This window comes from Capsella rubella, unplaced genomic scaffold (assembly GCF_000375325.1).
Source record: "Capsella rubella cultivar Monte Gargano unplaced genomic scaffold, Caprub1_0 scaffold_8, whole genome shotgun sequence".
Taxonomy (NCBI): Eukaryota; Viridiplantae; Streptophyta; class Magnoliopsida; order Brassicales; family Brassicaceae; genus Capsella; species Capsella rubella.
Window position 1 is genome coordinate 149,002 of NW_006238916.1, and position 26,711 is coordinate 175,712.

At 36.2% G+C, this 26,711-nt stretch overlaps 7 protein-coding genes across 12 annotated transcripts; 2 read left to right on the forward strand and 5 right to left on the reverse strand.

Moving 5' to 3' along the window:
• Positions 1-320: 320 nt before the first annotated feature.
• Positions 321-2,366, reverse strand: LOC17876476 (40S ribosomal protein S19, mitochondrial). 2 transcript variants are annotated; one of them, XM_006281038.2, is made up of 5 exons: positions 2,284-2,366; positions 1,596-1,709; positions 1,390-1,458; positions 990-1,096; positions 321-916 (listed from the first exon to the last, which is right to left on the reverse strand). In XM_006281038.2, exons 2-5 carry the CDS (start codon positions 1,699-1,701, stop codon positions 563-565), a joined length of 636 nt encoding a protein of 211 aa, XP_006281100.1. In that variant the 5' UTR covers positions 1,702-1,709; positions 2,284-2,366; the 3' UTR covers positions 321-562. The 2 variants fall into 2 exon arrangements, with proteins under 2 accessions (XP_006281100.1, XP_023639301.1); XM_023783533.1 differs by lacking the exon at positions 2,284-2,366 and adding an exon at positions 2,162-2,254.
• A 216-nt stretch (positions 2,367-2,582) lies between these two features.
• On the reverse strand, positions 2,583-4,764 carry LOC17875996 (deSI-like protein At4g17486). Its single transcript, XM_023777296.1, has 5 exons — positions 4,674-4,764; positions 4,070-4,301; positions 3,286-3,573; positions 3,113-3,190; positions 2,583-3,019 (listed from the first exon to the last, which is right to left on the reverse strand). The coding sequence occupies exons 2-5, from the start codon at positions 4,236-4,238 to the stop codon at positions 2,814-2,816; spliced, it is 741 nt and encodes a 246-aa protein (XP_023633064.1). The 5' UTR covers positions 4,239-4,301; positions 4,674-4,764; the 3' UTR covers positions 2,583-2,813.
• Positions 4,765-6,773: 2,009 nt separating this feature from the next.
• Positions 6,774-13,611, reverse strand: LOC17875104 (probable disease resistance protein At5g47260). Of its 5 annotated transcripts, none has more exons than XM_023777757.1 (9): positions 13,529-13,611; positions 13,370-13,432; positions 10,532-13,251; positions 10,106-10,314; positions 9,489-9,617; positions 8,810-9,180; positions 8,372-8,727; positions 8,073-8,278; positions 6,774-7,971 (listed from the first exon to the last, which is right to left on the reverse strand). In XM_023777757.1, exons 3-9 carry the CDS (start codon positions 13,153-13,155, stop codon positions 7,142-7,144), a joined length of 4,725 nt encoding a protein of 1,574 aa, XP_023633525.1. In that variant the 5' UTR covers positions 13,156-13,251; positions 13,370-13,432; positions 13,529-13,611; the 3' UTR covers positions 6,774-7,141. The 5 variants fall into 5 exon arrangements, with proteins under 5 accessions (XP_023633525.1, XP_023633526.1, XP_023633524.1 ...); XM_023777758.1 differs by having other exon boundaries at positions 10,532-13,248; positions 13,525-13,611; XM_023777756.1 differs by having other exon boundaries at positions 13,525-13,611.
• Positions 13,612-13,925: 314 nt separating this feature from the next.
• Positions 13,926-16,742, forward strand: LOC17876442 (probable disease resistance protein At5g47250). Its single transcript, XM_006279941.2, has one exon. It carries the CDS (start codon positions 13,937-13,939, stop codon positions 16,475-16,477), a length of 2,541 nt encoding a protein of 846 aa, XP_006280003.1. The 5' UTR covers positions 13,926-13,936; the 3' UTR covers positions 16,478-16,742.
• Positions 16,743-17,616: 874 nt separating this feature from the next.
• Positions 17,617-18,617, forward strand: LOC17876055 (F-box/FBD/LRR-repeat protein At3g52680). The gene is made up of 3 exons (XM_023781590.1): positions 17,617-17,985; positions 18,072-18,212; positions 18,301-18,617. Exons 1-3 carry the CDS (start codon positions 17,617-17,619, stop codon positions 18,583-18,585), a joined length of 795 nt encoding a protein of 264 aa, XP_023637358.1. The 3' UTR covers positions 18,586-18,617.
• Positions 18,618-18,656: 39 nt separating this feature from the next.
• On the reverse strand, positions 18,657-20,633 carry LOC17875509 (nudix hydrolase 8). Its single transcript, XM_006280600.2, has 7 exons — positions 20,299-20,633; positions 19,907-20,190; positions 19,748-19,813; positions 19,535-19,675; positions 19,317-19,445; positions 19,088-19,231; positions 18,657-18,989 (listed from the first exon to the last, which is right to left on the reverse strand). Exons 1-7 carry the CDS (start codon positions 20,417-20,419, stop codon positions 18,765-18,767), a joined length of 1,110 nt encoding a protein of 369 aa, XP_006280662.1. The 5' UTR covers positions 20,420-20,633; the 3' UTR covers positions 18,657-18,764.
• A 3,782-nt stretch (positions 20,634-24,415) lies between these two features.
• Positions 24,416-25,437, reverse strand: LOC17876679 (ethylene-responsive transcription factor 5). Its single transcript, XM_006282144.2, has one exon. It carries the CDS (start codon positions 25,362-25,364, stop codon positions 24,528-24,530), a length of 837 nt encoding a protein of 278 aa, XP_006282206.1. The 5' UTR covers positions 25,365-25,437; the 3' UTR covers positions 24,416-24,527.
• Between the last annotated feature and the right edge of the window lie 1,274 nt (positions 25,438-26,711).

Consider the following 26,711-nt stretch of genomic DNA (forward strand, 5'->3'; position numbering starts at 1 on the left):
TCTTTTGAGGGATCCCATTAAAGCACTGCGATAAGCATCAGAATGTGAACTGTGAATAATAAATACTTTATAAAGTCTAGACGACAGTTTCTGAGAAAACATCAAATCCATAACCAGTAACTGTGAATATTGATTAATACATTTTAGTGCTAATTATTAGTCTCGCAAATCCTACGAATTTTGTCAACTAGTTCACACCGGTTTTGTCTCTAATCTTACTACCATACAAACATCGAAGTTAGATTGTAAGAATACTCAGAATGGACCCATATACAGACAATATTCCTGATCAAGACCTCTTTCAACAAGCACTAAGGAAATGCATAGTTTGGTTCTTGATGCTCCATAATTGATATTTTGGTAACTTGAATTCCAAAATAACTTTGGCACTTTGCTGGTCCACAAATACAGAGTCGACAACAAAACTGAAGACTTCTAAAAAAAAAAAGCTCAATCTTTGTCTACATTCATGTCGTAAAAGCTAATGAGTTTTACCCCCTCTGTTAAGAATTTATTGAATTCGATTCGTTTCTGGACAAATCCCTTTCAAGCTGTGAGACCACTACTTTGCTTTAGCATGCTTCTTCACTTTTCTTGTAAACGCAAACTCTCCGAATTTATGCCCAACTTTCCCCTCTGTGATCTTACAACGCACATGAGTTTTGCCGTTGTAGATTCTCACCGATGAATCAACATACTCTGGCAGAATTGTTGATCTCCTTGACCATATTTTCTTGTTCAGAGCTGCATTTTTCTTCTTCATCAGGAATGCATCAACGAATGGATCTTTCCATACAGATCGGCTCACCATCTTATTGCCTTTTGTCTCAGCTTCTTTTATACTCTCATCCAAAGACAATGGTAAACTTGGCCAATCTTTTGCAACGTTCACACGGATGTTAAACCCATTCAGTTCCTAATTGATCATACAACACAACAATCAACATGATAGGCAAATTGATAGATCCACGATTCTTCAGTTTTCTAACCTGTCCATCCATAGCTGAAATAGCAGATTTGGCAGAATCCTCACTCATGAAGTTAACAAATCCATAACCCCTAGACCTCCCAGTGACTTTGTTTGTCATGACTCTTGCTGCACAACCAAAGATACGAAAAGATTCTATTTAAATTCCGAAGACTGAAATTATTCAAATATATTAACCATCGTCAGAATGATAGTTAAGTCCTGAGCCACACAAACACTTAAGCAAACCAGAAATACCATATTATAAATGTTCATCAACATCAATTAGGCATGGTATACTGATGACTAGGACGGCTCAAACCCAACCACACATCCTTGAATGGTTTATGCATTCACTAGCAAGCAAATCCATATTATATCGAAGAACAGTAAAAAGAAACATGTGAAGATCCAGGGCTTACCTTCTGTCACTCCATTGAAGGTAGAGAAAGCGTCCTTCAAGGACTGCTCGTCAGTTCCAGGTGAAAGACCTGGAACCGAAATTAACAGTGACCAAACATTTAAAAACTGCTATGGAAGAGAAAGCAAAAAAATACAGAAACAATACACATTCACAACAGCAAATAGTCAGAAAATGAAACATTCTGATAGGGAAGTTAGACCTTACCACCAATGTAAATTTTTGTGGACATGTAGCGGAGAGAACCGAGTATTGTTCTGTTCTGAACAACTCCTTGTTTCAAGTGACAGCCGATTTTCGTGCAGAAAGCCATAGTAATGTCTAGAAACGATAAACAAATAACAATGAAACCCTTTTAAGCTAAGAAAATTACAGCAGCATGAAAATGTCTAGACCCTCAATACCCAGAAAACTACATTAACATAGCCATGATAATTTCATATAAACCTAGAAGATAAGTAGTAGTAATTCAATTTTGTAAGTAAATACAGAGACTGATTAAACCAAATTGATCAAAATTTTCCAAAATGAGGGCAAACATTAACATTATTATGTAAAGCAAGAAACTTGAAAGCATCGTTGAACCAGAAGTACTCAGTTTCGTGATCTTCAAAAAAGCTAAAAATTTAGCTTCAAAATCAAAAATTAGAGACATTGATGAGTAAAGCCAAAGAAACAGAGAGCTTATAACTCTAGAGAAAGTTCATGATTCCCGCTAATGACCTACATTGATTACACAATTAAGCAGATCAACCTAATTGTGACACACTGACCCGTAATACTAAACCTCGAAACAACTCGAGAGAGCAATTAGATTTAGAATAACGTCGATTTAGCTCATTTTTTATATTTCGCAGAAATGATCGAACAGAGAAAGGAAACCATTGAAGCGTACCAGTTAAAGAACGACGAAGAAGAAGAACCCTAGAAGGTGAAAATGTTTACGGCTTTCAGAGACGACACAATTCTATTTCGGACCGTCTGGATCTAATCATACCCAAACTGGGCCTGTAAAATGGGCCTAAATTATATATTATCCCCCGGGAAAGCCCAATAACTTAAATAAACTAGCTTTATTTGAGAGTGCTGTCTCAATTAAACAGCTTCTGACATATCCATCAAATCACCATAACCACTAGCTTTTGCTAATAAACTAGTCTCGCAAATCTTATAAATTAGGGTATGACACAGAAATGTGAACTCAGGGAGAGAAGAAGATGGCACAATTACGTCGACAAGTTCCACACACCATATCTGTCTGTCTCTAATATTACACTACAAGTACAATCCAATATCTTAGATGGGTTCTCATTTATATTTCAAATCTTTTTTTTATACATTTCTAAATCCAAAGAAAGAATACTCAAAATGGACCCATTGCCTCGCTTCTTGTTTACAGACAACACAGGTTCCTGATGATCATGATCAAGATCGCTTCAACAGAAACTCAGGAGATGCATCATCATCATCAGCTGGTTCTTGGAGGAGCTCACGGGCAAGTCGCACTGGTCTGTCTTGTAGATAAGCAATGTCACTGTTTGGTGCTGTTATCAGATGATGATCCGATCCTTCTCCATCTGTTTCGTATGACACAGAAGATGCAAGTGACTCTTCTGATCCATCGTTATCATCTACAATAGAGATAAAAACACAACTGGTTTCATTAGAAATCCAATAAGCCTATTGCAGTTTTTTGTTAAGAAGAGAAAACCCAATAAACTTACCAGAGAACTCAAGGGCTTCAGGAGGATTAACCGATGAGATCTGTATGCTTTCTGGAAGGATACAATTACAGAAAGAACCTGGAGGAATACAACCATGTAAGAAAATGTTCAAAAACAAGAACAAAATTCATAAAATTATAAGCTGGAAGATATATAGAAGAAAGTTATCTTACCCACTCGAGCCATCCGATTAATCCATCCGGGAATAGGCTTTCCTGTTACCTGCACACATACTTCTTCAGTGAAATGGTTACAGTTTTTGGCAATTAGATGATATGTGTCCCCATGATATTTTCTTGAAAGCTTCTCCATGAATGAGCGGAAATCAGAGCGAGACATGGTGGTGGTTCCCAGCAAAACTGACCGCCTAAAGATGAAACCTGGACAGCTCCTAGGTTCAACCTCAAATACCCCACTGCTCGAATACTCATGAGCACCATAACCATATTCGAAACCATGAGCTAGTGGGTAGACATAGAAATGTAAAAAAAACTCATGTCAGATAAACATCTAGCAACAATAACAACTTCAGCAGAAGTATGGTTGCAACACATCATCAGGCAAATTCTAATTATTGAATGAGAATGTTTCAGAAAATTAGTCAGGATTTGAAAAGCTTTCCATCCTAGATTCCTCAAAACAAGTCCACTTTTTCCTTCTAATTATGTATTCCATAGCTAATAATAAAAAACATAGTCTAAAGAACCAAGCATTGTCGTCTAATCAATAAATCAAAACTTGTAGACAACAAATGAGAAGCATCATGGTTCCTATTCATGACTAGAGTACTTTGCTAACACTATTTAGACGTGTTCGTGAAACCAGATATGGCTGAAAGCAAGTGGAAAGCAATGAATACACAGGATACATAGGCTAAAACAAAAGAACATAATAGAGAAAGGTTTGATTAGGTGAATCAAAAAAAGGATAGTGTAGGGAGAAGAAGCTGGCATTTACCCTCAATCCCAGAGTGAAATATGCCAAGGCCGAACCAATAGAGATAATTGTTGACAGGAGTTAGATCATAGACGTTGAGATAGACAGGCGTGAGAGCGCCATCTCCAGTGATCTCTTGTTCCTTATCCTCACCTGAACATAAGCTTGAGCTCAAACCAAGCACCCGCATTTTACACGAACCAATGTCTCTCCCAATTCAAATAATCATGTTCCTCCTAAAATCTCTGCAAAACTAAATTGAACATAAAGAGAAGCTAAAGTAAACAACCTGTTCACATAATTGGACCATTAGAGATCCGAAAAGGGAGCTGCTTTGGTTAGCTAGTAAGAGAACAACAGATCAACGAATCCAATTCTCAAAACAAAATCTTTCAAACGAATCTGGAAACTGCTAGATCAAGAAAAACCAGACTTTAGAGAAAAAGGAACTCTAAGAAGAAACAAATCTGAAACCCAATCATAAGAGGATCGTTCCCCAAAAGAACCCTAACACATTAGATTACATACGAACAAAATCGAAATCGAGGGACCTCTAAGTCTCTCAAACATTACACGAAAAACAAATCCTTTGGAGAGAAGATGAAGGGAGAGAGAGAGAGCTTACATGAGAATCTGGGAATTGGCGACAGAGAGAGAGAGAGATTGGAAGAAGAATATAAAAAAACGTCCGGCTGATACAAAAAGGGAAAGGGGAAACAAAAAAAAAACGTTATTTTTGAGATATATATGATCGACATTGCAAACTGTGAAATAAGATTTTTAACCGAAAGAGTTATTAATCAATTTCTGCAATTTAACTTAACTCAAGTCTTATTAGTGAAACTAAATTTTCTTTCTGGACGACTTCCTATCCATGGTTGACTACATAAAATGAACCTTAGTAATCAAGAAATGATATTTTTAGGGTTCAATGTTTCCCAACTTTCATTTTAAACCACTAATTATAGTCTCGCGCTAATTTAAAAACAAAAGGTGCGAAACCAGTATCCTATTTATTCATGATTTTACCGTTGTATCATTCCTTTTAATAAAATTTCAGATTATGTTATTTTGCAAATCAGTATATTAAAAAAAAATCATTTATTTTCAACCATCGCAGTTTTTTCCATCGCTATTTGATAACCATTTAGCAACAACATTTTTTGGTCGCTAAAATAGAATTTTCAATGTTTTTAGGGGATCAAAATATTTAATAAACTTCAATTTTTATCACTTGTTAGAGTTTCACACTATTAAAATACACGCAAAACTGTTAGTCTGTTCCCTTTTTTATTTATCTATCATGCAAAAAAAAACAATTCTTATAAATATAAGTTATTTAACATAATTTGAATTGGATACAAATAGTATTTATCATTGTAAACATAGTTTTTTTTAGTAAGTGAACACAAAAACTTGAAAAACTAACTTATAAAATAAATTGTTGAATACATGATGAGAATATATATTAGTATAGTTTGATATGTTTTAGTTTTAAAAATTTAATGCATGTATTTTTATGTAAAACACAACAATTGAAAAGTGAGCATATTGGAATGAATTTTTGATTACTTGATGAAAATCCACGACAATATGATATATATCTTCTTCTTTTTTTTGGTATTTTTTTAGTATATTTTACAAATTTGAACTCATTTTAAATTAGTTTGAAGTGACGTAAAGTTATTTCTGATGAGATTATGACATATAAAAGCATAATATTCAAGACAAATTTGGTGTAAGATATTGCGATCATCGAGTCGGGTGGAGTTGTCGTGCCAGAGTACTCACCATGTTTAGCTACGCCGTTTGCATCTAATAAGGGAACTCGTTGGTCAGCCCAAGTCGTCTTGCTAATGAAAGATGAAGGTCTTCGCTCTGCTTACGTACTGCTTAGGGAACGCCATCTCTAGGAACTTTGTTAAGACCATGAGTTAGAAGCAAGTGGGAACTTATGGAAGAAATTACGTGAATAAGCAAAAAGTGGAGGCAAGAAATATTAACGAGAATCAAGGGGAATGACTCTGATTTGGAGGAACCGTCTTTACGTGCCAAGTTATCCGCCGTTACATTCGCGCTTTTTAGAATAAAAGAAAGAGAAAATGTTTGAGAATGCTTCCCTATCAGTTTTGATGTTGTTCAAGTATACAGAGAACTTCTCGCCGGCCACTCAGAAGGATAATACACTATTTTCACCTAATCGGAAGGGAAACTACGTCTCTGAAGTCATAGCCAATCATGCATCTCATTACCCACACCATAACCAATAATAATTTTTAGAGATTATTAATTTATGGAGTATCAATATATATAGGTTTTATTGTAATAAAACACGAATTTACGGTTTAACTGAAGCGAACCAAACTGTGATTGGGTTATAAACCAACATGACCGAGATTGTGATTCTGTAAACCAATAAAATTGGACCGGTCCGGCTTTTTGGGAGAAGTGAACTTAAAGAAGAAGAACTATTGCTGTGGATGGCGTCCGAACTCACGCGATTACCTCATCTCTGTCTCACGTTAAGAGTAGTATCTCAGTTTAGTAGATATGTTACCTAGAAGTTTCTCTATTGTGGGTCTCTTCTTCATCCTTCGACTCAAAAATTTGAAATGTGTGGTTTGTTTAGTTTTTTTTCAGCATTCGGAGATTGACTGTACTGTAACTGTTACCAGGGAGATTGAGTCACAACTGGGAGTTATTGCCAAGTTTCTTCAGGGTACGATTTCTCAGAAACTTTTTTATTTTACTATTCCTTTTGAATATAAAATTAGACAAATGCTGCAAGGAAATTCAAATCGTCTACGTCTAGTAAGTGACAGCGACAGAGATTAGATATAATCTGCTGCAAGTATCTGGAATTGTCCAAAGCCAAATAGAGATCCTTGTTTTACCTATGTATCCCTTATTAGTTTCTCTTCATCAAAAGTTCATTACTGATTTTGTAAATGCATTGGTAGGATGTGAGGGGCAATGTTCCTTTCCATCTTCCTTTCAACTCATGGTCGCCCTGATCCACTGGGGGTAATTCTCCATAAAAGGTGATTTACAACATGCTTTCAAAAGCTCGGAAGGGGAATCAAGAACCTACTCCTACTCGTCGGGCCAATCCATGTTGAACCATCTTTCAGTAGCTTCAACGCGAAGTCCTGGAACTGCCTTCTCAACCTTTTCCCACATCCACAAAGCCTCTCTATAGCATGTTACATGGCGTAGAGCGCTCAATGAAACCGCGGAGTTAGGTATGCTCGATACGCTACATTCTCTCATGTCGATTTTCTCAAGTGTCCTTACCTTTCCTATATTTTCCGGAAGAGAACTTAGGCTGAGACAGTGAGAGATGTCGACGTGCATTAGTCTTGGCAACTCACAGATTTCTGCAGGCAGAGATTTTAGCTCTGGGCAAGCGTATAGCCTCAAAAGTTGAAGAGCTTTTAGCTTACTCATATTCTTAGGCAATTCCTTGATGTTGGGACAATTTGTTATGCTGATGGATTTGAGAGAGGTGATTCCATAGATGGTCAAAGGAAGTTCCACAAGATCTTCGCAATAATCTATTGTGAGATCAGTCAATTGTGGGAAGATTTGGGCAATGTCTACTGCTGTCTGATCAAAACTGTTATTGATCTTGCAAATAATCAGATACAGCTTGTGGAGGTTTTTCAAGGGTATTGTACTGCTAGAGAGTTCAGGGACATGAACCCTCTCAAGCCAGAGACTCCTGAGATTGGTCAAATTGGTAGAGACGGGGAAGTCATGTAGATGCGCTGGAGAGATACCGTTGTTGATAATCACGAACACCTTAAGCCTTCCCATCTTAGCAATGAAAGGAGGTAACACATAGTTGTCTGACGAGAAGTTTAGTATCAGAGCTTCTGCATTTGGGAAATCCATGTCAAACCAATCCATCTCAGTCATTTCTCCTGTGCAGAAAAAAACCCCAGAAATCCTTATTAATACCTTATGATTCAAGTGACAAACCGAATTAATACATTAGAATATCATTGTGTAAACAAATTCTTGCCGGTGTGAATGGAAACCACTCGGGCATTGTATGGCTCATCATTGCTCCTCTCCCATTCTCTGGGAAGCATTGATTCTCTTTTTGGCATCAATAACCGGTTTCTTCTACTTACCTTCCCACGATTGGCAATATGAAGTGCTACATCTCTTAAAACATCATGTTGCGTCACAAATATATCATAGTAGCTAGTGTGCATAGCAACAAACCTGCAACATTATCCACGGTAAATTAGTTAAGAATGGTTTAAACTGTAAAAGTGGCTACAAGAGACGAGAACATAAAAAGTTGTATAACTGTACGTTGGGTCTTTGACGAGAGTAAGGAGATTCATGTTTGTTAAATTAACAAGAACATCAAAGGCAGTTGCGTCCTCGAGATCATGTATCTCGACCAACATGTTGATGAGAACATCAACAGGGATTTTCTTGCCTTTAGGGAAAGCACCCATATCTAAGAAACACTCTTTGCTTGTAGGATCAAGTTTTTCTAGAGTTGCTTCAATTTGAGCAAACACTTTACTCTCATGAGTTTCATCAACAGGTTTACCTCTAGATAACCTCTCCACTGCACTTTCCCAATATTTTTCAGGTCGATCTTTTAATGAAGCGCCAATGATTTTCAGAGACAAAGGTAGACCTTTACATTCCCCAACAACCTACCAAATTGAGTCAATATGAGTACTGAAAATACAGAGAATATTACTACTATGCATGTAACACTTCAAGTAGACCAATTACCTGCTTGACCAAACTTTTGCTAAACCCTGAAGGGACTGAGTTCTGGTTGAAAGCAGAGAGACAGAACAGAGACGTTGCTTCATGTTCATGTAGTAACTCTACATCATAGGTGGTTCTAGGATCTGCGAGTTTAGACTGTGAGACCACAAGTGTTGTGGTTCCAGGAATATTGAACATCAGCTGGTCTAGAGATTCCCTTGTCCAAACATCATCAAGGACCACTAACTTCCGTGTATGACCAATGGACTCCGGAATGGTGGCACCAAAACCAGCCTCATGACCAATAAGAAAATCCCATATTAGGGCTCTCAGCTTCTCAAGGTTGGGTGATTGTGACACAGTCAGAAACAAAACTCGGTTCCCAAAATGGCCTGTAAAAGCCGTAAATTAAAGCCTTTTTAGCATCAAAGAAAACTCTCCGACTCTTAACAGTGTCTAATATCAAGAAGACAAGAACTCAACTATACGACTTAACAAAAGTTCGCAGAATAACATTACATAATAGAAATTGGAACAGATAGAGATGGATGCATGATCATCCAAATAAAAAACCAACAAAACATGCAATTAAGCAACAACACAACTTTCTCACAACAAAGATGCCCTGAGCATATTAACAAAGGAAACTGAATAACATAAATCATTAGGCAAGCACATAAGACTAAACAAAATTGATTACCTCGGACCTCCTCGTCCCGCACAAGCTCTTTGGCAAGAATGGTTTTCCCTGAACCAATCATCCCTGAGATCCCAATAAGTCTTGCCTCATCCTTAAAATTAAAAAGCATCTCCTTCACCTTCCTCTTGCCTAAATCCAATTCCCAAAGTCAGAAAATATGATAATCAGAAACAAAACTCGGTTCCCAAAGTGGCTTGGAAAAACAGCAAATGAAGGCCTTTTTAGCATCAGAGAAACAACTCAATGACTCTTAATCATTGTTCAATATCAATAACCCAACAATAGTCCACCTGAGATGCACAAACATACATAAACATAGAGGCATAATCGATTATAAATATTTGGTTTCTATGTATGTTAGATTAATATGTTGAAAAATGCAACACCATGATGGTGTAGTTTATCTTTGATGTTGCATAATATTAGTGTATTATCGAAGTTTCTTTTTTTTTTTTTTTTTTTGAAGGGACTAAATGGATTTTATTAATTTTTATCAAATTTGTACTATTTTATTTCCATGCATGGTTTATTCCCATTGAAATCCTTTGTTGAAGGGGATGATTATTTTTAGTTAGGAATAACCGTATAAGAAGATGAAAACAAATTCAAATTTGTACCAGGAGTGTCAATCATATTGCTTATGGGGCCATCTGGTGTCAAAACTCTATGTGTCCGGCATTCCATAGTAACAGATGTTGCGTGTAGTCCCGATTGGACCGCCTTCTTTCCACTTCCTGTAGTCCAGACCTGGTCTATGTTTTGGAGTGGATATGACTCCGATGTCAGACCATCCATCTTCGGATCTTCAGCCATCTGTGGAAAGTCACTGCACTCCGTTCGTTTGGTTACATAGTTCATACAAAAAATGATCAATCAATATGAGGATCACCACTGAATTTTTATACCGATTTAGCTTTCCAGTTTCAATAAATAATAAGAGTGACAATTTTATATAAAAAGAAAGATGGTAGTCAGACATTCTTGTCAGAATTCATCACCAGGTTCTTTAATAAAATACATATGTAGGATGAAAAAGAAGATACCTGTTATTGAAATGGGAGAAACGTTGTTTTGTAGCATCATCCTCCCATTCAACGACTTTTATCAATTGTTCCTCGATTTTCATTTGAACTTGATTTCCTATAGTGCTCTCAGAGTTGAATGGAAGTCTTCTCAGCTCTGGACAACACCTTATCTCGAGATATTCCAGAACTGGGAAGGGTAGAGGAGTCCAGTAGATGCTCTCCAGTTTAGGTAACCCATCTAACACGAGCTTAGTTAGATTTTGAAAGGGCTGCTCACTAGCATGACCCAGCTTGGCCATAGCTTTCTCTTTGCTTATTACTTCTTCCATTTGCGGACATTCAGATACACTTAGATCACCAAGACACGGGGCTAACAGCAACCATGTCAAGTCTTTAAGACATTCACACCCATGAATAGTCATTGTGCGTATGTTCTGGAATTGTGGAATTTTCTCAGTGTCGCTTAAATTAACCGTCTCACTTTGGATGGTGCTTTTCCAATCAATGGCTATCTCCGGGATATTACATCCCAAAATATCAAGCTCGCGAAGACTGAACATAGCATTCAACGATAATATTCCTCCATCGACTATAGTAGTTTCAGTACTGAGATGTAAACGTTGGATAGAACTTGCCAACCCATGGATACTTAGTAACCGCTGCAAAACAGAAGATCCTCTCACCGTTAGACTCAACGCTTTCAGGCTCTTCAAACGTTGAATATCCTCCATTAACTTGAGATCCATGCAAACAGAATGAAATAATCTCAGTACTTGCAAATTCAATAAGCTGGCTATCACGTCAATTTCTTGAAGATTAGATGTGTAATCCAAATCCAAGTGTATCAAACTCTTAAGCTCTTTTAAACCATGGGGCAATCCTTTTATAAATGTCCATGATAAGTTGAGAAACCGCAGCAACACCAGGCTCGAAACTTCTTCTGGCAACTCAGCAAGTTCTCTATTAAATGACAGATCCAAGACTACGAGACCTGTCATCCACCGAAAGAAAGTACCAGAGATCCATTTTAAGTGTCTGTTTCTTTGGCAAACAAAGGTTGTAAGCTCAGAACACCGAAGAGAATCTGATATATTCTGAATCTGAGTAGATGTCACTGACATTCTTCTAACCAACCCCGTGTCATTGACCATTGGCATATGATGTATTCCCTCACCGCCTACCACGACAAAGTGTTCAATCTGCCTCCCAAAGTCAGATGCTATCCACAAGGCCAATTCACGAACCATACCAGGCATCTTTACACAATATCCATGTCTAACCTCCATCAACAATCGCATCCTAACCAAATCATAAATAATTTTATATCCCTGATTCTCAGCTTCCGCTCTAACTTCTATTGCAAGGATTCCCTCGCCTATCCAGTAGTTGACCAGATCTTCTTTTCTTATATCATAATTTTCTGGAAATAGAGCACAATAAAGGAAGCATAACCTGATGTTTTCATTAGTCATATTATCATAGATAGACTTCAAGATGGGAAGAGCCCCATTTTCCATATCTGGAAATTCGGCTGTCGACGAAGCTAAAACATGAACTGTGTAACGCCATTCGCGTACAGTCCTTTTGTGTGACATGGCCTCACCTATGAGATTGAGAGCAAGGGGCAAACCACGGCATGAATTAGCAACTACTCTTGCAAGCTTAGGTATGTCTTGATGACTTCTTAACGTGTTATCTCCGACAGTCTCTTGAAACAAATCCCATGCTTCTTCTGGGCTCAAACATGTAACTTCTACCTTAGCATCAACCCACTTGCTTTCATCACATGCTTCCCGAGATCGAGTGGTGACCACGATTTTGCATCCATTTTCTCGGCTAGGAAAAGGAACTCCAATTTCTTCAAGATCCAATCCCCTCTGGATGTCGTCCAATAACAACAAAAATCTCGCTCCCTTTAAGGCCATCAATATTGCAGCTGCCTTGTCCTCTTTAGTTTCTCTCCCCCATTGTAGGCCTAATCTATTGCTGATTGCCTCCTGTATGCTCTCGACCACTTCAGACCCCACAACAACAAAGATCACAAGACCAAATGCTGCTAGACGAAACTTGTTTTTGATTCCAGTAAGAAGTGTGGTTTTGCCAACTCCACCCCTACCATAAATACCTAAAGCCCCAACATTTTTGTCCTCTAAAAGATTACACGCCCTTTCAAACAAGTTTTGTCGAGAAACAGTTAGTTGAATCGGGGGCATCTTTATCGCAAGAGGCGGAAGAGCTCTGCGAATGACAACTTCAAATACCCCCTTAGTTCTCAGAGTTTTAACTCTTTTCAGAATCATGAGAACCTTTTCACTGTAACGATAGGTCGATGCAGGGATAAGGGAACAATACTGTGATAGTCTTTGGATTTCAGAGACACTTTCATCAAGCAGACGATTGGCTTGCGGTTCAATCTCTTCGACCATTGAAACCCACTCTTTGACTTGTTCTAGCCCTTGTATCTCTTCTTCTTTGGATACCCTTTTTAACAGATCATTTCTCATTGCATTGAGGTCTTGCATTTCTTTCTCCAAAGCCCCTAGATTCTCCTCCAGGTTGTGTATATACTTGCGTTTCCCACACAAGAATGGCATAAAAGGTTGATCGCAAGATGGAAATTCAACTGAGAAACTATTACCCATTTTTGGTGTTTCGTCGTTCAGTTGTTTTTAATTGATTCAGCCACTTCCCAACGCAAAAGACGGTTTTGCCAACTTTAATTTGAATTTTTTTTCCTACTAAAAAAAAAAATAAACACTTTTTTCAGAGCTCGATTAAGAAACGAAAACCTAAGATCCTCTCGCCGGCAAAGACGTCGGAGAAAGTGCTGAAAGAGCAAAAAGATGAGCAATTTACCTCTGATTTGGCAACAAGGAAGAAGACCGGAAGCGACACAAGGTCCTAATCCGAGCAGCAGAACTGAAGATTGAATAGAAGAAGAGATGAGAGAGTGGCAGCTAATTGCGACAACTACAATGGGAGAACAAGAAGAGAGACTGTGAGTAAATTACCCACTCGTACATCTCCAACACTCAGCTTTTCTCTTGGCCAGGCTCTTCCTTTATAATAATAGATCGTTCATCTCTTTTAGGTAAACGACATTATGCGAGTGATCCATCTCTGTCGTGGATCTTCATAGTCATTATTATTCTTTGTGCTTTCATTCGTTTCGCTTGACATAAAGCATTCCTTTAGTTGATGGAGATACTCATACCCTACCCACCCACCTACCACCACAAAGTAACACCATCATTTTTTACAATTAAAAGGTGTACCACATGCGCGTGGATCCACATCACTTGTTTCTCCGTCTTCTCCATTATTTTTTCCTTTCATCCTCTCTCTCTCTCTCTTTTTCTCTGGTCTCTCTAGTTCAAGTCAACACCATATATTCCTGCACAAAGATCTGTTTTTGAGCACAGAATGAGTTGGTGTTGGCCGGTAGTTGAGCCATGTTATAAGTATGCTCTGTCTTACTTGTGTGTAAAGGTGGGTAACATTTGGAAATTGAAGAAAAATCTTGTCTTGTTGACAAGAGCTTTGGATAAGCTTAGTGCTGAACGGGATGATGTTTTAAGCAAAGTCAATGCTGGGGAGCTTAAGGGTGAGCAACGCCTAGCTACTGTGGATAAGTGGCTTTCACAAGTCGAAACCATTGAGACACACACCAATCTGTTAATTGATGTTGCTTCCTCTCGGAATGCTTCTTCTTCTCAGGATGTGCATCAACGGCTGTCAACAACTGGCTGCTGGTTCTCAACCTGCGACCTAGGGCAACAGGTGTTCAAGAAGTTGACTCAAGTTCAAAGTCTCTCCGGTAAAGACTTTCAACAAGTGACTGAGCAACCTCCTCCTCCTGTGGTACAAGTGAGACTTTGCCAGCAAACAGTTGGTCTTGACACCACGCTGAAAAAGACTTGGGATAGTCTTACAAAAGATGATAATAGAATGTTGGGAATCTTCGGTATGGGAGGCGTGGGTAAGACTACCCTCCTCACTCTAATTAACAACAAGTTTGTTGAAGTCAAGAATGAGTTTGATGTTGTTATTTGGGTTGAATCGTCTAAAGATGCAGGTGTTGACAAGTTTCAAGACGCAATTGGGGAAAGATTACACATATGTGACAATAATTGGTCTACATACTCAAGAACCAAGAAAGCTGGTGAAATAAGCAGGGTTTTAAGACAGATAAAGCCCCGATTCGTTCTGTTATTAGATGACTTATGGGAGGAAGTGAGTTTAACAGCAATCGGAATTCCTTTGCTGGGGAGGAATTACAAAGTCGTCTTTACTACTCGTTCTAAGGATGTCTGTTCAACTATGAGGGCAAATGAGGACATAGAAGTTCAATGTCTGGCGGAGAGTGAAGCATGGGATTTGTTCAAGCTCAAGGTCAGATGCGACAGGTTTGATGGTGAGGTTATTGATTACGCAAAAAAGATTGCAGCTAAATGTTGTGGCTTACCCATTGCAGTTGAAGTGATTGGAAAGACTCTGGCCTCTAAAACTACTGTAGATCAATGGCGTCGTGCACTCGAGACTTTGGAGTCTTATCCGAGTGAGTTTAAAGGTACAGAGGAGGGCATCTTTCAAGTTTTGAAGCTAAGCTATGATAACTTAGAATTAAAAGATGCCAAGTGTTTCCAGTATTGTGCTTTGTTTCCCAAAGCATATTATATCAAACAAGATGAGCTGGTAGAGTATTGGATAGGTGAGGGTTTCATAGATGAAAAAGACGGAAGACAGAGAGCAAAGGATCGAGGCTATGAGATAATAGATACTCTTGTTGGGGCAGGTTTGTTATTGCTGGATGGGGAGTCTAATAAGAAAGTGTATATGCATGATATGATCCGTGAGATGGCATTGTTGATAGTGTCTAAAATTAGGGATGGAGAAAGATTTCTTGTGAAAACAGATGCTGGTTTAAGCCAGCTGCCTGATGTCACGGATTGGACAACTGTGACAAAGATGTCTCTCATCAACAATGAGATTAAGAGCATACCAGAAGATCCTGAATTTCCTGACCAGACAAATCTTGTCACATTGTTCCTTCAAAATAACAAGTTGGCAGATATTGTTAGTAAGTTCTTTCTGGTCATGTCGACTCTGGTGGTTTTGGATCTATCTTGGAACCTCCAAATCACCGAGTTGCAAGGAATTTCGGAGTTGGTTTCTTTGCGGCTTCTCAACTTATCAGGGACGAGTATTAAGTATCTGCCAGAAGGTTTAAGTGTCTTGAGTAATTTGATTCACTTGAATTTGGAGTCCACGTCAAATCTTCGAAGTGTCGGTCTGATTTCAGAATTAAAAAAGTTGCAGGTTTTAAGATTTTATGGTTCTGCTGCTGCATTAGATTGCTGCTTACTGAAGATCTTGGAGCAGTTGAAGGGTTTACAATTTTTGACCGTTACTGTGAATAACGATTCTGTTTTGGATGAGTTTTTTGGAAGCAAAAGATTGGCAGGGATGACACATGGTCTCTATCTCGAAGGACTTAAAGTACCCTTTGCAGCCATTGGTAAGTTGAGTAGTCTTCACAAACTTGAAATGGTGAACTGCGATATCACAGAGTCAGAATGGGAAGGCCACAGAAGAGACCAGTATTTTCCATCCACATCATCAAATCAAATCACTCCAATGAATCCATGGTTCAAGGATCTCACAGCTGTGGTAATAAACTCATGCATACATCTAAAGGATTTGACATGGCTGGTATATGCCGCGAATCTTGAGTCTCTAAGCGTAGAATCCTCGCCTAAGATGACAGAATTAATAAATAAAGAGAAAGCTAAAGGTGTTGGGATGAATCCTTTTCAAGAGCTACAAGTGCTTCGTCTACATTATTTGAAGGAACTAGGAAATATCTATGGGAGTCAAGTCTCCTTTCCAAAACTGAAGCTGAACAAAGTCGATATCGAAAACTGCCCGAATCTTCACCAACGTCCAGTAGAAGAAAATCTATGATGGTCTCATATAAGCTAGGCCGTTGAATGGGATAGTGGAGGAGCTCAAGAGCGATTTTGTTCTACTACAGTCACTTTGGCTCTCATCTTTGTATTGTCCAGTTTTTATTTCTTGTTTGTTCCTCTACTTGCTTTGTTCTGTAAAAGTTCAAACTGCTCTGTTGTAGTTAAGCTTGCTGGTTTGTAAATTGTGATAACGAACTCAAAAGTGCTTGTAAAATATATTTTGTAAAGTTTAACATATTTAAAAAATTTACCTTTTAAAACTCAAATCCATAAGCTAACCAGTGACGGTTCGGTTCGATTTTTAACAATTATCTAGTCCGGTTTGGTTTGATTTCGAAATTTTGCAATAAAAATTGGAACACAAACCTGGATTGTTGGAAATATGCAGAGGATATCTTTACTCCGCAGCTTCCCCTCTTCCTCCGAAGCCCTAAACGTTGGCCATACAAGTTCCATCAGCATTAGGAGGATCTAACAAGAAACTCTTTCATCACTTCAATGAAACGATGGTACGGTCTCTTAAACTGTAAATAAGCTCCCATACTCATAATTCATAAACCAACTCATGTTTTCTTTTGTTGTTGTTGTTGTTGTTGTTCAATACTATATGGTGTTAAAAGTAAGAGAAATCGAGCTGTTGTGAAGGAGGACAGACTCAGTCAACTTCCTGAAGCTCTGATTCTGCAAATTCTGTCTCTTCTTCCAACAAAAGATGTCATAGCCACAACTGCTCTGTCTAAACAATGGCAGTCTCTTTGGAAGATGGTACCTACACTCATGTTTGATTCTTGCGATCACAAACGTAAACTCGGGACATTTTCAAAAGATGTTTGCAAATCATTGCTTTCACATAAAGCTCCAGTGCTACAGAGTTTGCATCTTGAAGTTGATCTTGATACATGTATTGCTATGGATATTGGTATAATGCTTGGAATGGCTTTTGCACGCAGTCTGCGTAGGCTCTTACTTGACATTTACCCCAAAATAAAGAAGAATAATAAGCCATTCAGCTTTCCTTCAACCTTGTTGTATACATGTGAAACGCTAGAGACCTTGATACTTAGGTTTCATGCTCTTGTAGATGTCCCTTCTCATATTTGTCTCAAGTCCCTCAAGACTCTGCATCTTGATTATATGTATTATTACAAAGAAGATAAATCACTGCGTAACCTTTTATCTGGCTGCCCTTGTCTTGAAACTCTGGTCGTGAGACGAGCTGCTTGTGGTGATGGTATCAAATCTTTCGTTATTGAGGTGCCATCTTTGCAGAGTCTATCAATACATGCTGAAAACGATGGACAAGAGCATTGTGAATACGTGATTAATGCTCCTTCTTTGAAATACTTGCATATCTATACGGAAAAGGGTCCTGAAGTTTGTCTAAGTGAGACTTCTCTGAAGCTGGTAGAAGCGAAAATTTCATGTGAAACAATCGATGATAAGCTTTTGGGATCTTTAACTTCAGTCAAAATGCTTTCTTTGCTCTTTTGGTCACCCTTGGAGGTAACCTTTGTTTTTTTTTTTTGGCAGTTGACTTGTCTTGCTATTACATTGTTTTTGTACTAATGATATTGCATATCATTGCATAGGTTGTGTATCCTACTGGTAGTAGTGTCTTCTATCGGTTGGTATGTTTGGAGATATATACAGGTAAACCGGCGTGGTGGAATCTTCTTATGTTCATGCTCGATGCTTCGCCTAAATTACGAGTACTCAAGCTCCTCACCGATGTAAGCATATTCACAAGTTCATTTCTCTACTAAGTTTTTTGGTTTGATGATCTAATATATATAATGTTACAATGTGTTTTACCCTCAGAAATGGCATAAGGTTGGAGAACATGTGGTCTGTGAGAAATGGAATCAACCAAAGACTGTTCCTGAATGTTTGTTGCTCCATCTCGAGACATTTGTGTGGGAAGGCTACGAGGGGAAACGCCAAGAAGAGAAAGAGGTAGCAAAATATGTACTAAGGAACACAAGTCGTTTGAAAAAGGTAGCTTTCTCCAAATCAAATTGTAGTTTAAAAGACAGACTTGAGATGCTTAAAGAGTTGGAAAGAGTCATCAAGACTCCGGATTCATGTCAGTTTGATTTTGCATGAAACTTTTATATTTGATTTAGGAGATTCTTCGATTTGATACATTCTTTTAGGCATGGTTTTTGCAAAGGAACTATTACTATTTGGTATTTACTATACTGAAGAGGGTATCAGACAACAACAAACATTACATGGGAATAAGTATATACAGAAACGAACCACTTGGGTTTGATTTTGGTTACTTATAAATAGTCAGCGATACAGTTGGAGTGTGAAGGATCATTCTCGTCATTAACAACATTGTAATAGAGTGAAGAAGGTCTGCCATCAAAAGTGGAGACAAGTCGATGAGGAGAAAGACCGCAGTAACAATGTCTTAATCTCGCCTCGCAGATTTCAATCACTCTCTTAAACATTTTGTCTTCTCTTATCATTGGTTGCTCCACGAATTCCACCAATGGCATCCACTGAACACACACAAAAACAATCATCTTTTAGCATTGTCTAACTTGAGCCATTCCAACTGCAACTTGAGACTAACTGCAAAAGTTATGATTATAGTTACCTTTGCGGCTTTGATCTCAAGATCATCGATGATTATCTTATCTGAGAGAGGTCTCAACATACAGATGAAGAAGAGATCAGATTTCTCAAACGCAACGTTGTGAGCATGTCTGAAAGCTATAACCTCTGAGAACTCTGTATCAACCTGAAGAACACAACACAAGGCCAAACATGGTTATGATCTTGAGAAAATTTAAATCAAAATCAAGATTATTACTAATGTTAATTACCCCAGTTTCTTCTTTGACTTCTCTTACAGCACCAGAGAAAATTTCTTCAGATTCATTAATAAACCCTGTTGGTAACTTCCATAGACCTGTAATCGATGGAGCACAATACTTTTCTTGTACCACAAGCACCTAATGAGATAAAAGAAAATATTCAGATAGCTCTTTTTTGAAAATGGGGTGAAGTGTTTAGAGAAGGATCATCATTCATATATCCATACCTCTTTATGTTGATTTAATACAAAACCTCCAACACCAACTTGATGTGAAGCATTTGCAGGAAGCATACTAGGTTCCTCCTCTGGTATCCAATATGTTAACATCACATATCCTTTCTCTGCATGATGATACTCAAAACCTTCCTGCAAAAATCCACAAAACATCATTAACCTGCATAAACAAATCAACTACAGACAAGATCAAGAACCTCTTACCTTTACAGCAATTGGGACTAATTCTGATTGTTCCACAGGTAACTTTAACCAAACTCCTTTCTTTCCCTACAAAATTTCCCCCCAAATTGACAAATTGCTCAAAGATAAATGACTTTTTAGTAAAAGGGTTCAAGATTTTTATAGGGTTTTAGAGTTTACCTTTCTTCTCCAATCGGTGAGAGAAGCTCGAAGCATAGAAGCGAAAGCGTAAGGGTTTGATGGTAGTTTTCTATGATCAACTATTACTCCACCATACTGATCATCAGTAGCATCAAGTAATAATCTTTCTTTAACAGAACTGATCATTGTTCTGCTTTTTATGTTTACTACTCCATTGATCTTGTAACCAGAATCTGAAGTAGCAGATATACGTTCTCCATAAACAAATTGGTGGCTCTTTGTGTTGTTGGTTATACTTGAAGATATAGCCCTTGCTCCTTCAACTTCTCATCCAAATGCAGAGGAATAATTTTTTTAATCATTTAAAAAAAATAAAGTAAATAGATAACAGAACTTGTTGTGAACTGAAGAGGAAGTGATGATATAAGTACCTTTGGAGGAAGAAAACTTTAGAGATATTGGAACACCAGAGAATGGTTGTCTGAAACTGTGCATAAAACCCAAATGTGTTCTTCTAATAACAGTAACCTCAGAAAGAGAAACAGAATCCATCGGAGACCAAAGAAGAAGATCTCAAATTTCGATCTATGTGAAGAAAAGAAAAGAAAAAAGTTTACTATAAATGGAAAGCGAGTAAAGAACTCAGACTATGTTTACCAGCAGCAGAGATTGAAGAAGCAGATATAAGAGAATGAAAGAGAGAAGAAAGAAAGAAAGAGTAATGTGTTGAGAGATTTTTATGAGGCACACTTATAATGTGTGGTGTAAAGTGGATCGAGTGGTGGTTAAGTGAGAAATGAGAAAAGGAAAGTGTAAGAACAGTTTCAATATCTAACATCAAAAGACAAATTACACGTGAATTTCTTCTTCTTCTTTTTTTTTTTTTTTGACCTACGATTTCATATTTTTTCAACCGACCAGATATTTTACAACCCTAATTTTTGTACATTTTATTATTCTAATATCACATATAGCTAAATAAGCTACCTGTTTGTTTGTTTTTGGTTTCGATAAAGACATATTGCTACGTGTTGTGTCTATCTTTTACATTAAAACTATCTATTAATAATAGACAAACTCAATATAAAATATCTTATATAGACATAAAACTATACATAGAATGCAAGAAAACAGCTTAGTTATTCCCAAAAAAAAAACTCAATTATGGTGAAATGGATAGGGTATTTAATATTTTGAAACATTCTACTTCTTAATTATAATATTTTCTTAGTTAATTATCAATCAGGCTAATGAAAAATATTCCAAAGCTTCTGGATATAAACCTACGCAATAGTGGCACCCTGGCAGGTTTTTTAATTTATAAAATTTATAAAGTTACTAAGCAAATTAGTGTACGAAATATACAAGAACAAAAAAAAAAAAAAAAGGAATCAATAGTTTAAGGTCTCAGAGAATCTTTTTAACAACTTCAAGAGAGATGTCTCATGTCTGTACGAAGGAATCTTCACGAGTTCAAGGTTATGGATAAACGGATATTAAATCTCTATGATCCGATCCCTCTCGTTTGATCAGAGGGTCTCCTCTTCCTCATGCCTCTCCTTACAATTTTGTACAAGCGTGTACCTCACGCAATAACGGACGAGAGTTTGGTAATAAAGCATCTGGTTGTTGCTGAAGCTTACGTGGACATGGGCCTTGGTCGCTAGATTCCTTGTCTTTTCCGTTTTTTTTTACTTGGAGTTTTTGAATTGTGAACATTTTTGGGGGAAAAAAATAGAGTTTTAATTCGATAACATTGCTCTCATTTGTTTTCCGACATATGTAATTTTGTAAAGATTTACTTAATTCAATGCTGATTTTTTACCACACAAAAAAGTGTATGTGTATACTTTTACGACCGGATAGTATTATTAGGTTTGCATACGTTATGGACAACGATGACGTTTGATTAGAAAAATGAAATGCAATAATTGGAAATTATGGAAGGATTAGGTTATGGCCACGTAGGATAATTAGGTAACCCTCTGAAGTGCATGATGATGATGATCCACTTTTGTGATAACATTGTGTCTTCCATTTACAACTTAAAAAATAAATTTAACAGTTTGGATAATGATGTAATGCCTACCATGATTTCTTGGTCGGGTGTTTTTCAAGTAAAATATGTTTTGGATATTGAATAGTCGTAGGATGACGAACATTTCTTACTTGATTGGTACTCTAAAATATTAGCCTCCTAAAATTTAACATGTAATTTTATTTTGTGATCGAAGCAAAACCACATACTACGTACATTTTGTTAACCTAACAAAATTTGATCATAAGAAACTAATTATACCTTTTCTATCAACGGATTACGAATCAAACTAACAAACTTTAGGTTATAAAGGATTAAAGTCTATTTGTATAGTTTTTAATGATTCGATGTAGTAGATAGGTTAGTTTAGATCTTATCCATCCAAGCATCCAGAACTTCTAGACATATATATACATATATATCTCTAGAGAAACGAAGATGTTTAGATTCTTCATAAGTGACATATTCAATGTTTAGAAACACAACTATTTAACAAAGCCCATTGATTAGTGTTTTCAATTAATGAGAGATAGTGTGTTGACAAGACCCAAACGAAAATCTTTGGTTCTAGTATTATATAAATGGTAGTCTTCCAAATTAGATGTCAAATACTAAAAATACTTAAGAGATCGATTTAGTCGTACAAGGAATAATCTTCTAGAGGACAATAACTAACATACATAATATGGCTTTTTCATATTTCGTCATGTACGTTTTACCAACTACGCAAAAGTCTACCCACGTGCGATATATTTTTGACCATCCTAAGAAAAAGTCTTATCCATTTTGTATTTATCCTAAGAAGAAGAAGAAAGAGCTGAATCGACTTGTTCAGACTTCAGACATGATCACGGGGTTATGCATTTATTGTGTCTTCAACTCTACATATCGCCGGTCAATTTCACGAGTTTGAATAGTTCTTTTTTCTAATACGAGGCTCTAATCAAATTCTTTTATTGTCAAATCGCATTGATTTTATTTTCTCATCAAAATAGAATTTTATTACTCGATATGTTGATCGTGGCGACCGCGATGAGGACTCAAGCAAGTCATATAGCTAAGGTAATCACGGGAATGTTCGAGCTTAACGATTTAGAATTGGTATTTTCTTCTTATTTTTCAATTGTATTCGTAAATTTTATAGTTGTTGATTTTTGTTTTAATGAATTTTTTATTTTTTTCGATAACCATTTTGACAAATTTAAAACTGGTATAAATATTTAACATTAATATCAAAATAATATAATCACAAAAAAGTTGTTTGAGCCATAGAGACTGAGAACAATAATAGAAAGGTGTAGCATTACAAACGAATTTAACAAGATTATGAGTTATATTATTACAAGAAGGTATACAAAATTTATTTTCATATTATACAATTTTTTAAAAATTTATACAAATTATAAATTAATTTAATATTTTAGAATCTATATATATAAATTTAGCTTTTTCTCTCTTCTCATGATGCCACCTAAGCATGCACCTAAGCCACATTTTTGTTTAAACATTAAAATAAATTTAAAACATTCATTTAATGCATATTTATGTTACTTATTCAATTAATAGAAAGTTTATATAAATAAAAATAAATTATGTAAAAAAATGAAATGTTAAAATAAGAAACAATACTTTATTTTTTTTATTAGTGGTAATAATATAATTCAACTTTCATTTTAAATTGATAGTAATTTAATATTTTAAATATGTTACTGAGTTTTAGAATGGAAGTAAAATTTAAATTAATGGTAGACTAAAACAACATTTATGTAATTATAAAGAGTAAAAATAAAAGGGGGAATTTCAAAAATACCCCTTTTCATATACATCTTTTTAAAAATACCCCATTTTCAAACTTTATCAAAAAACCCACTAAAAATATTGAAATTTATCCAAATATGTGTGTAAGCTTATAAATATATACACAAATTACCTTTATATGTGTCTAAAATTTTATACACCTTTCATAAATAGCGTAAAAATAATTTATAAAAACCTTATAAAAACCTTATAAAATCGTATAAACCATTTTAAAAACCTTTTAAAAACCTTTTAAAACTTATAAAAACGATTTAAAACTATTTAAAACATTTTAAAATATTTGTATCGAATCTCACAGTAGTAGTTATTATATAGAAGTACCTTATAAACTATATAAAACTTTATAATTTTTATATTTAAAAAGGGGTATTTTTGAAAATGTATAGATAAAGGGGGTATTTTTAAAAAGGGGTACACCAAAAGGGGTATTTCTCAAAAATTCTCTTAATATTATACAGTTTTTTATAATTGGTCAAACATTTTAAAGTAGAAATTTCTGTGTATTTTTAGTTAATATATTTTTTGTTTTTAAACGCTAAAGAGTATAATTTATAGATTGAATTAATCCGATTTCTTATACATCTACTCATAATAAAATAAAACTCGATTCTCCATAATCATCATTAACTGAAATAAAGTATTGTGATTTGTGAAAAAAAAAAAGAACAAATAGAAGAAATAAGCAAAACATATGAACAAATGGAATTTTTTATATAATTTTTATTTATCCATCGCATGCACCTACGTGTACCAAAAGTCCACGTCAGCATACACACCGCCAAAGACCCAAAAAAAAAAAAAGATTCAAACAACGGTCAATTGTGAATAACCAAACGACGGATGAGGAGATAACGGCGAAAGAAGGGGAAAGTTAAGAAACCCCGTTAAGTCCCAGTCGGTGTATAACGGAAACGTCTCTCCACCGTCACCGTCAACGTTCTGTTCCGTCTTCAACGCTTTCTCGACCAGAGTCGCTTTCTCATCATCATCGTCGCCGTCGTTGTCTCTCTTCCGTTTGTTCTCAGTTGGTTCGTCGGCGCGTGGTTTCCACTTGCCAACCTCGAGAGGGAAATTCAAAATAGCTTTGGAACCTCGTAGTCTAAAGGCAGCTTGGTCGTAAGCTCTAGCCGCTTCAATCGCTGTATCGAAAGTGCCGAGCCAAACGCGAGAACCGCGTTTGTTGGGGTCTCTAATCTCGGCTGCGAATTTCCCCCACGGTCTTTGTCTCACTCCTCTGTAATGTTGTTTCTTCTCTTCTACTTCCGGTTTAGTAACTTCCGGTTTAGGATTAAGATCCTCCGCTACGAATTGGATCCACTCTGTTTTAGCTGGGAGTGCGATCTTCAACGGCGGTTTTCGAATTTGTGAATTATTAATCTCCGGTTCGACTTGATTTTGATTTTGATATTGATTTTGATGGGTTGGTTTAAAATCGAAATCAGAAAGAGAGATGTCGGAGTGGAGTATAAAATCGACGAATCTGGGAGTATCGAGATCGATGATTTGGGAGTCAGAGAAGCAAGAGTCGGAGCTAGATTCGGATGCTGGTGGTGGTTCGTGTGTAGTAGCCACGGGAGAGAGGTCGTCGAGAAGGTGTTTCTCGATGAACCAAAGTGCAGATACTTCGTTAGGAGTGGCCATTGCTGTTGAATTATTTTGAAGTTTGAGGTGATTAGTAAAATATATATTCAAAAGCCTTTGAAGAGATGATTGGGAGAATTTGAATATTGAGTAGAGAAGAGAGAGTGGAAAGATGTATATATAAGAGAAACCAATGAAGGGGGGGACTTTGTCGTCAAGTGGACTTTTTCAAATAGAGGAACAAGAAGGAGCCAACGAACCATCCTCTTTTGTTTTTGTTTATAATATAAAGGACGAAGGTGATGAGGTGTAAATTAAAGAGCGAACCACTTGCACTTGCGTTTGTGTGTTTCGTGGACTTAGGGAGCCGTTGGATCAACGTAACTGACTCATCTCTCCTCGACATTGTCTGTGATCGGTTCCGTCTTTAACTTGACTACAATCCATAAGCTTAGTTCGGAGCATAAACAAACATAAATTACTAACATAAATCTTACCTTTTCGACAACACATGCAGTGTATAATCTTATACGTAAGACTTATGTATGGTTCACGTAGGTGCATGCGATTATTTTCGTTATTAATTATTAGAGGCTAGTAATACCAAGTCGGCAAGTCTTAAAATTATTTTTATAAACCATAAATGATGAATTTACAATTTGACTGATAAGATAAACTTTTTAAAACCAGAATGTGATCTTCACTGATACCTACTCCAGTCTTCCTACTTTCCGGAATTGGTTTTTTTTATAGAGATACGAGAATTAATCTAACGCGATTGATCCATCTTCTTCATTTTCATTTCACTTCACTTAATTAGTCTTTCTTAGTTTTAAACTGTATCTATTCTATCCGGAGCTTCCTACTTGATTATATATATCTATACTATTAATTGAGAAGTACAACTTGAAAGCAAACACCCCCAATTTTAAAAATAAATTTCATGAAAATAAAACCAGTTGCCAAACAGAATTAACGACAGCAAAAAAAAAAAAACAAAAACAATCTATATTTATGGAAATCATAATAATCTTTTACCATAAAAAGTGGACAATTAAATTCAAAACTAAATATATGTAAACATATATATTTCGAATATACATAAACATATTTATTATTAATAATATTTTAATATAATTTCGAAATTAATAATTTATATAGAATGAAATCTAATAAAACAAAATCATCATATCTAAAATAACAAAGATAACATTTTTTTAGAAAAATGAAAAAAAGATAAAAAAAAATATATGTTAGCATATGAAATAATCAACTAATCAAATTCTACATAGTATATATACATAACTGATCATATCATAATATTTTTAAAAATTATATAATTTTAAAATATAAATAAAATTTAAATAAATCAATAATTAAATATTTGTTTGCTAAAATCATGCGAAT